This window comes from Nannospalax galili, unplaced genomic scaffold (genome assembly GCF_000622305.1).
Source record: "Nannospalax galili isolate Female #2095 unplaced genomic scaffold, S.galili_v1.0 scaffold180, whole genome shotgun sequence".
Classification (NCBI taxonomy): domain Eukaryota; kingdom Metazoa; phylum Chordata; class Mammalia; order Rodentia; family Spalacidae; genus Nannospalax; species Nannospalax galili.
This window is the reverse complement of record NW_008348199.1, coordinates 3106107-3115941: the sequence shown is the minus strand read 5'-3', so window position 1 is coordinate 3115941 and position 9835 is coordinate 3106107. Positions and strand designations below refer to the sequence as shown.

At 50.2% G+C, this 9835-nt stretch overlaps 1 protein-coding gene across 2 annotated transcripts in view; it reads right to left on the bottom strand.

Moving 5' to 3' along the window:
• Arfgap3 (ADP ribosylation factor GTPase activating protein 3) overlaps positions 1-9835 on the bottom strand; it is a 50002-nt gene that overhangs the window by 8539 nt on the left and 31628 nt on the right. Inside the window, exons 9-12 of one of the 2 annotated variants that reach the window (XM_008844754.3) lie at positions 8905-9044; positions 4690-4821; positions 3791-3913; positions 585-716 (exon numbers count right to left, since the gene is read on the bottom strand). In XM_008844754.3, coding sequence (XP_008842976.1) covers positions 585-716; positions 3791-3913; positions 4690-4821; positions 8905-9044 — 527 coding nt within the window. The remainder of the gene's footprint in view (positions 1-584; positions 717-3790; positions 3914-4689; positions 4822-8904; positions 9045-9835) is intronic. The other variant, XM_008844755.3, reaches the window with a different exon arrangement.

Sequence of the window (9835 nt, the reverse complement as noted above, 5' to 3'; positions counted from 1 at the left end):
TGTTAACAGAAACAAGTCATGAGTCCCAAGCTCTTCTCTTTCTGTTGCTTTGTTCTTCACAAAAATTAAAAAAAACAAAAAAAAAAAAAAAAAAAAGACCAAAAACAAATAATAAGTTAAACATTAAAAATAAAACACTAGTAAAATTAAGTGTAAAAGGGTTACAGATAAAGAGTGTCTGCCAAGATTTCTTCAGACCTTGGGTTTAATAACCAGGAACACATCCTGAACTCATGGAGATCTGCCTGCCTCTGCCTCCAGAGAGCTGGGACTAAAGGCATAAGCCACCACGCCCGGCAAGAAAAAGAAACTTTTATTGTTTGCATATAGCATCTTCGAATGGGGGAAGGTGATTCATTTGTGAGCCAGGCAGCCCAACCCACGTACTCAGAATCCCCAGGTAGGCAGTCCTCATGAATGCTCCCTAAAAGCCACAGTTGATTCTGACATGTTCAAGTACAGGATGTACTTGTAACAGACATCATGCGCTTGTCCTATGACGGGTTTTTAGCCCTCTCTCCCTGTTTCTGTTACCTGCCCAGAGACACCTGCTCCCCTCGTGAGTCCCAGCCCACAGCTCCCACCTGTCTGCGGAGCCCGTGCTTCTCACGGCAGGCTCAGTGTCTCTGCTGCTGTCCTTCTTCCAGTAGGAATCCTCGCTCTCATCCCAGCTAGAAAAGGAGCTGCCTCTTAACTCCATGGGGTCATCAAAGAACCTGTGGGAACAGGAGGGGACAGTGATGGGGAGTCCTCAGGATGCTCACCCGTCGGGGCTCTCGATTCTGGTATGGGGGCCTGACTTCCCAGTCATGTGTTGATGAAGGACAGCCATGTGAATAGATGCGGCCAATTAACAGAAGCGGACGGGTTGTCATTTCCAAGCATTTCTAGCAACTGTGCTCAGCCAACTGCCCTCTCTCTGAGGGCTTCTGGGAAAAGGTGGAGTTTTTCTGTACAACAGCCTGAGGCTGCTGAGAACTCTCTACTTTGAGCAGTCAGGATGCCAGAGGGAAGAGTGGGGAGGCCAGACATGCCCTAGAGGGCACCGAGTAGGTGCCAGCACTGGACTGGGGGGAGGGCTGGAACTGCCAGTTCTTCAAGACTTTGACGCACAGAAGCAGACTCAGCAGCACTCCAAGGAGCTAACAGTCTTCAGTCATATAAGCTAAAGGCTTATCCTGGAATGGAGGGGCACTGGGGTCCTTAAAACTGTGAAAGAGAGAAAGCCATCTGTAGGGGTGCCTGGCCAGTCCACACAGGGTCTTCCCTACTCCCTACTCACCTATTCAGAGTCCTCTGTGCTCCAACAGAGAAGATAATCTATAACCCACAGGGGACACCCACATGCCAGCCAGGCCTGCCGGGCCAGCGGTCCTGGAGGCCCTTCCCCATCGCTAACCTTCACAGACATCACAGGCTTGAATTCCTACATCCTAGTTGGCCATGAGCTTTCCTTTGAGCTGGTCCTACCACTGGGCCCTCGCTCCCCTCTGAACTCATTCTCGAAGTCCCTGACAAAAGCCCCGAGCAGCACACTGTCCCACCCACAGACAGACACACCCTCCTCGAAGGCGCCCCGACTCCACGGGGCTCAGCAAAGCGTTCCACTTTCACTCTCTGAACTCCATACGTCATGCATCATTTATGTTCTGGAGATAATGGAGCTCAACAGAAAGCAAAGCACAAGGAGGTGTCCCCTCTGGTCTTGGTGGAAACAGCCCTCTTCCATAATTCATAATACGCAAGTCCTAATGGCTAGTGAGTAACCTGGAAGCAGGAAGAGCGCTCTGTGGCTCTCAGAGTCTGTTCTTTCCACCTTCGGCGCCACAGCTCCCCACCCTGCTCTGTAATAGTGGCCACCAGGCAAGGAGGACTCGAGGGGTGTTTCTGTCCCTAGACGACCTGCAGGTCACCATCCACACGGCACCAAGATGTCTCTGCTCTCCATCCAAACACCATGTGCCCCCAGGTTTCAGACTGAACAACTGGTCCCTGGCATGGAGGCCTTTGGGGCTGACCCCTCTGACTAAGAAGAGGTTCCTGAAGGCCCCGAGGCACACATGAAGTTGGGCACAAGCTCCTACATGACCTGAGGCCGAGAGGATGGGAAAGTTCCCACCCAGCAGGTGACCTCCCTGGGAGCCCACCTCTCCCCAACCGTACTGAGTGCAGAATTGGCTGTCCATGAAATGGATTCTGTCCCTTTGTATACCATCAGCCCGAGGCACTGCTAATGAGCAGGGAAGTTGTCAAGGCTGGGGAGAAGGCACATTTCCTCAGACCCCAGCCCAGCTCTCATTACAACTGTACCTGAAGCCAGGCGTTGTGGTGTTCACCTTTAGTCCCAGCACTCAGGAGACAGAGGCAGGAGGATCTGTGAGTTTGAGGCCAGCCTAGTCTATATAGCAAGTTCCAGGCCAGCTGTGGCTACAGGGAGACCCTGTCCCAAAAAAACCAAACCAAACAACTATATCTTAAGTGACCTGACATGTGATTTCCAGATCAAATCACAAATTTGCTTATCCTGTACAAAGGGCATGACGTGGCTATACCTGTGCAGGTTGGAAAGGGGCACGCAGGAAACCATGGTCCCTGTGCTGACACACGACCACGAAGATGCCAACTTCATGTTTTCTAAAATATTAGAACTCAAAATAATTTTGATTTAGGAGGAAAGGAGTGAGTTCTTTATACAATTCCTTATCTATGAACTTCGATAGGAAAATCAGTAATTTCACAGCCTGACTCTAGATAACATAATTTATGTGTGTCTTCCTATGAGATCCGTGTCTGTCAGCTTTGTGCAACCAGGAAACCTGTGTGGCCGTTGGCAGCACTGTCACTGACAGATGTGTCCTGTCTCACCAGGTCCTTGGAATGGTTAATGTGGCACCTGACTCACCATCTAGTGAGCCGCCTGTCTCTTGGCTGAGTTCTAGGTTATAGTTGCAGTTCACTATCAGCTCACCGTCAGCTGACCATCAGCTCACGGCCAGTTGACTGTCAGCTGACCATCAGCTCACCACCAGCTCACCGTCAGCTAACTACCTGCTGACAGTACTTCGTCTCCCCCTTATAGACCCTGCAATTTAGTACAGACAAGAAGCCTGTGGCATGGAGAGGCTTAATAATGTGACCAAGGTCACATAGTTCCTACGCAGCAGAGCCAGAATTCAACACAGGCTATCTGACTCCTGCACCTATCTGCAGTTGTATCAGAGGGACCCCAGATTGTGGGGGACCTGAGTGGATTCAACATGACCCTTGTCCTTCCTACGGTCATTCTTACACCAGTCATATGTCTTGCCTGAGTGGACAGTAGACAGAGGACAGGGCCAGGCTGCACTGTGGGATCCTGTCAGAGCACAGTCATGGTTTGCAAGAATACACACAGGTAAGGACTGCGTCATCTGTGAACCTGCCAGGAGCTTCCAGACGCAGGTGTTCTGACACAAGGAAGCTGCTGACGTTCTGGGCGTGCTCTAACCAGGCAGCAGGCCCTTGCCAGTCTCCACTTCACACGTACAGGAGCCTAGCACAAGCACGTCCCTCCAACCTCTCATTTTAGTTCTCGGCTGCTGATTGTATCAGCAAACATTTTCCTGTTAGCAAACACTGCCCACTTGTTCTGCTTCCCCAGTTTTTATTCCCACACATGGACTCGGCGCCAGCTAGAGCTTTTAAAGCAGTGTCGAGCACCGATCTGTGCTTGTTCCTAGGGCCAGGCACTAACACACCAAGAGGGTGCTGCTTTTCAAACGTTGCCCAGATGATGCTTTGAAAGGACTACCTGGAGCTAGATGTGAAGTACGAGTCCTCGTGATCCTCCTGGTACTTCCTCCTTGGCTTCGCCAGCGTGGGGGACTCCTGCTCGATGGTCTGCATGTCTGATGTCACTGAATGCGAGATGCCACTGGAGAGGACAGGATGAAGCAAGAAAGATTATGTCACTCAGTTCCAAGAGGAATTTGTCTCAACAAAACAGAGGAACGTTCTGAACAGATACGTATCAGTAGGGCTGGAAAACGGTAAGCTTTGAAAACCAGGAGATCTCTCTGAGGGCTAAACGTCACGGAAGACAGCCGCCACATGCAGAGGGTGTGTCCGTAGCATCTACTCCAGAGCACGGCTTCAAGGAAACTCAGGCCCATTTCCCTTTCTCCAAGAAACATGTATGTCATTTGCTATGATACACACACATGTGTATATGTATATGTAGACACACACACGCACACACATATACACATACATACACACATATATTTTTTGGAGACAGGGTCTCATGTGGCCCAGGCTGGCCTTGAACTTGCTACGTAAGCCCAGGATGGCCTTGCAATTTCTGATCCTCCTACCTCCACCTCTGCAGCACCACTATATCCAGCTTCATCACAATTATTTTGGCTTCATTGTTTCTGTTTTGAGACATTCTGGCCCAGGATGACCCTGAAGTGTGCGTCTATCCGAATGTATTCAGTGCTTCCCACAAGCTAGGCAATCACTCTACCAGGTGAGCCCCGGCCTAGCCCTGTCATATTATACCTAATACCAAAATGAAGCAAAACCAGTCAGGAAGGGAGAAGGCCAAGGAGATGCTTTCACGGCTGAAATGGCCCCAGCCCCAGTTAGAAAACACAACCACTCATGATCATTCAAGCACACTGACCTGAACCCGGGACTCCACGCACTCACCTCCTGCAGCTCCCCAAGCCCATGCCCAGCCTCTCGGCTTCCACTTTCTTTTGGCCGCTGAGGTTCGATTTCTCATCTTTCTTCATGTGAATTTCGAGATCCTTATAGGCCAGTCGTAACGATGAAACACTGCTGGGAAAACACAAGTTCTCAGTTCAGCCTCAAACCCATGTCCCTGCACTAAGACGCTAGGTAGACTAAACGTGTGGACGGACTCAGCCTCCTCTGTGTGGTTCCTTGTGCAGCTGCACTTCTGACGGTAGGCTGGAGCTGCCTCTGGATGGCCTTTCTCAAGCCAAGGCTTAGGACTTCCTGGTTGCCGCTTCAAGCGTGTGCTTCGGCTGCTGCCCTGCAGGATCTGCACCCCACTCCTGACTCCTGATTACATCTCCCTGGAGTCACAGTGGTCTGCATGGCTTCAGATGAGAATATATAAAACTGATTTCATAAGCAGATAAAGAGGGGGTCATTAGTTGTATATGGAAGAATTTCCCAAAGTGTCTCGTGTACTCCAACTGCTGAGAAGCTCCTGGAATGGAGTGGCCATTCCCAGCCACGCTTTCTACCCTTTTATTTTAATTTTTTTAAATTTATTATTTTTATTTTATGTGTATGTGTGTTTTGCCTGCATGTAGGTAAGAGCACTCGTGTCGTGCAATGCCTGCAGAGGTCAGAAGGGGCTTGTCAGATCCCCTGGAACTGGAGTTACGGACAGTTGTTAGCTGGGGGTGCTGGGATTCGAACCCGGGTCCTCTGCAAGAACAACCAGTGTTCTTAATCACTGAGCCATCTCTCCAGCCCCAGTACTTTAAATATTTTATTTATTATTTTTATTTTATGTGTATGCGTGTATTGTCTACATGTAGGTAAGTGCACCCGTGTCGTGCAATGCCCGCAGAGGACAGACGAGGCCGTCAGATTCCCTGGAACTGGAGTTATGGACAGTCGTTAGCTGCCATGTGGTACTAGGATTTGAACCCGGGTCTTCTGCAAGAACAGCCAGTGTTCTTAAACACTGAATCATCTCTCCAGCCCCGGTTTCTACCTTTTTCACTTTTTATTTTATTTTATTTTTTGAGACAGGGTCTCACTATGCAGCTATGGCTGGCTAGAAACTCACTACATAGACCAGGCTGTCCTGGAATGCACAGAGATCCACCTGCCTCTGTCTGCTGAGTGCTGGGATTAACGGTGTGCGCCAGAATACCCAGCAATTTCTACCTTTAAAAAATTACTATTGTTATTACTTCTACTACTACTGCGGGTGCATGCCATGGTGTATGTGTGGAAGTCAAAGGCCAATTTTGTGGAGATGGTCGGGTCATTGGGACAACCTCAGGTCACCAGGCTTGCACGGCAGACACCTTTACCCACTGAGCCACTTCGCTGGCCCCAGCCACAGTTTCTTAGCTGATCCTCTGTTTATCAAACGATGCACCAAAGGGGTTAGGAGATGGACAGAACTCTGTCCTTGCTCCCCGGTTTCCAGACACTGAAGCTTTCATAAAGAAAGCAATGCCTCTAATGAGCAGGGACAACTGCAGCCTGGCATGCGGCACCGCTTCACGTGCCATGAAAAGCAGCTCGCCAGGGCTCGGTGTTAAGAGCACTCACTACTCTTACAGAGAACCCCGGTCTGCTTCCTAGTACCCACATCAGCAGTTCACAATTGTCTGCAACTCCAGTTCCAGGAGCTCCTCTGGCCTCCTTTGGCACTGCATGTATGTGGCACATACATGTAGGCAAACACTTGTACACAGAAAATTTAAAAATAAATAGAAAATTTTAAAATTTATTTTATGTGTATGACTGTTTTGCCTGCATTTATGTAAGTACACCCATGTTGTGCAATGCCCATGAGGGCATCAGATCCCCCTGGAATTGGAGTTATACACGGTTAGCCACCACATGGGTGCTGGGAACTGAATTCAGGTCCTCTGGAAGAGCAGCCAGTGCTCTTAACCACCGAGCCATCTCTCCAGCCCTTGAATAAATACTTTTTAAAGGCAACACACCAGCAGTGGTCTTTTTCTCTAACATTACTACCACAGAACAAGCAAGGGCCATCGTCTTCCTCAGCCAGTCAAGGAGGAAACACTAGGTATCTTTAAAATCACTGGCTGATCAAAGTGCAGCAGCAGATTCTCCTGGGGGCTGAATGGGTGAGAAGAACTAGAAAACGCAGGAGGGTCCCTGAGGGCCACTGACAGGATGTTCCAGAAAGCCAGCAGCTCCCACCCTCCCTGCCAACTGTGCACACAGATGGTACAAAGGGCCAGGGCGGGACCCCACGCATGTCATTTAGCTTCATAGTCTATGCTGATGACACTGACACTGCCACTCGCCTACTGTTAACTATTCACAGCCACTAGAAACAGCCTGCAGGGTAACCCTCACAGTGCTGGTTTGGGACACAGGTGAGACAGGCCTGTGCAGCAGTGACAGGTACTCAGGGATGTGGGAGTCATGAACCAAGGCAACAAAGTTGCCAAACTGGGTTCCCTGCATTTCTGCCCCTCTCCCCTCAATAGTGGGGACTGACCGCCAGGGTTTCCAAACCACACACTCAGCAAGGCCCTCTCTGCCCTGAGCTCAGCCCTCATCTCTGCTTTTTCTTTTTTGGTCTTTTTGAGACAGGGTCTCCCTGTATGTAGCTCCAGCTGGCCGGGAACTTGCTATGTAGACCAGGCTGGCCTTGAATTCACAGAGATCTGCCTGCCTCTGCCTCGAAAGTGCTGGGATTAAAGGCATGCGCTACCACACCTGGCTCCGCAGGTTTTATTCAAGCCTCAGCTGGGTGGAAGGCGCTACTCCAAGAGAGATGAGCCACCCTGTCTCTTTGGCCATACCAGAAACCAGCAAGAAACCCAAGTCTGACAGTTTATGTTCGTTTTAGAAAAAGCCTGTCCACGCAGGTCAGTGCTGCCCCCTGCACTCTGAGGGCTGAATAGGGAGAGGAGCCACAATCTCAAATGATCCTGGCCAAGCCTCTACGTTCCACTCAACAAACTGTTAGCGCAGACAGTCACAATGATACGCCAGGTATTACTGGAGAGCTCAAGGAACATCAGCTAAGCTGCTCCTTAAAATAGCCATGTAATGGGCACTTCTTCCATTATACAGTGTACAGCAGCAGCAGCTGGGGCACACAAAGTACGCAGGAAACAAGAGGTACCACGAAGACAGGGCTCTCTGGCCTTCCCCTTCCAAGGTGGTCCACAGGCCCTCTTCCCTCCTGGGCCGCCATCTCCAGATGTGCCTGGTGGACAGTCCTGTCTATGGACTCACACCGGGTGCAGTGCTTTGTACTGGTTCCTTTCTTGGCACAAGCTTTCAAGGTGCATCCATGCACTCATTCTTTCCATAGCCCGAAGGAATGGCGCTGTGTGGACACCACATTTGTTCTGCACCAGGAGACAGCCTTTGGGCTGCTTCTGCTCTGGGTCTACTAGGATTTTAGGCTGTGTGCTCACATACAGCTCTGTGTGGGGCGCGCTTTCATTTCCCAAGTACACACTGAGGAACGGAACTGCTGCATCATGTGCTGACTGTACGTTTACCTTGTGTGCGCGCTGGGCTTTTGAAAGAGGGCTTCATGCATGATCAGCACCACTCTACCATGGAGTTACTGCCCGGCCCTACACTGAACTGTTGGAAGGACCATCAGTTGGAGTTCTTCTAGGAGGTGCTGGGGACTGAACCTCGGGTCTCATCCATGCTAGGCAAGGACTCCACCATCCAGCTACAGCCCAGCCTCAGACGGCTTCCACTGCTGTCAACAAAACTACATCGCCCCACATCCTAGCCTCATGCCCACTGGCCTTCTTTGGGACTGGGGTCTGACTGCACACTCTCATGCATGCCGTGAGGGCCCTGGGCCCTCACCTGTCTTTTCTCCTGCAGCTGCCTTCATGGGTAAGACCTGGCATCTCACATGAATTAGATCTGCGTCTTCCTGAAACTGTGGACGCTGAGCACCTCTCCAGTGTAAATCCGTACCTATGTGCCCCTATATCTCCTTCCTGCCCCACAGCTCCCCTGAGAGCCCCGTCTTTCCCTCCCAACCCACATGCCAGTGCAATATGAGCCTTTAAGAAGCTATACCTCATACTGCCCCCCACCCTCACCAAAAATACCCACAGGCAGAAATCAAATGAGCTGTGGACAAAACACCTTTGCTCCCTGAGGGTGTCAGATGCAGGAAATGAAACTCACACGGACTCCTCCTTAGGCACCGCCCTGGCCAGGTCCTCCTGCTCTTTCCTCTTGTCCACAGCTTGTGCTTGCTTTTCCATCTCGGTGAAGGAGGTACGTGTCAGCTTCTGGGCTCCCAGGCTTCCTTTCTTGGCCCCAAGCTGGAACACATACATTATATTGCACCCAGGACTCTAAAGCCTACAACACAGCTAACACACCCTGAGGTGTGTGAGCTGCCAGGCCAAGCGGGTAACAAACATTTCCTTTCTCCTGCTTAGTCCACAGCTCTGTGAGGCTGGCAGTCTCACTACCCCGGGGTACAGATGAGGACAGAATAAAGCTCCCATAAGTCACACCAGTTGGCCAGGACCAGTTGACCAGGGAGGAGTTTTGGGGGCTCCCACTGCAGCCCATCTCTGTGATGGGAAGGCCTCCATAAAACCATCCTCTGGTCCTCACGGGACACAGGTGTTGCTCACAACTGCAAGCAGGACAGAACTCTCAAGGCATCTTTATTACTTGTTTTTCTCGTTTTGCCGTACAGAAGAAAATTCAAACATGCGTTCTAGAAAATGTTTACCAGATATAACATCATCTCACTGAATAAACAATAGTCATATTTACTATATAGTGACTCAAAATAGAAAAAAAAAGAATTCTTAGGCATGGTGGTGCACACCTTTAGTCTCAGCACTCAGGAGGTAAAAGCTGGCAGATCTTTGAGTTCTAGGCTAGCCTGGTCTACACAGTGAGTTGTAGGCCAGCCAGAGCTACATGGTTAAGACCTGTCTCAAACAAAACAAAACAACAACAACAACACAACAACAACAACAAAAAAACCCACAAGGGACTGGAGAGGTGGCTCAGCAGTTAAAAGCACTGGCTGCTCTTGCAGAGGACCTGGGTTCAATTTCTAGCACCCACATGGTGGCTAATGACTGTCCATAAC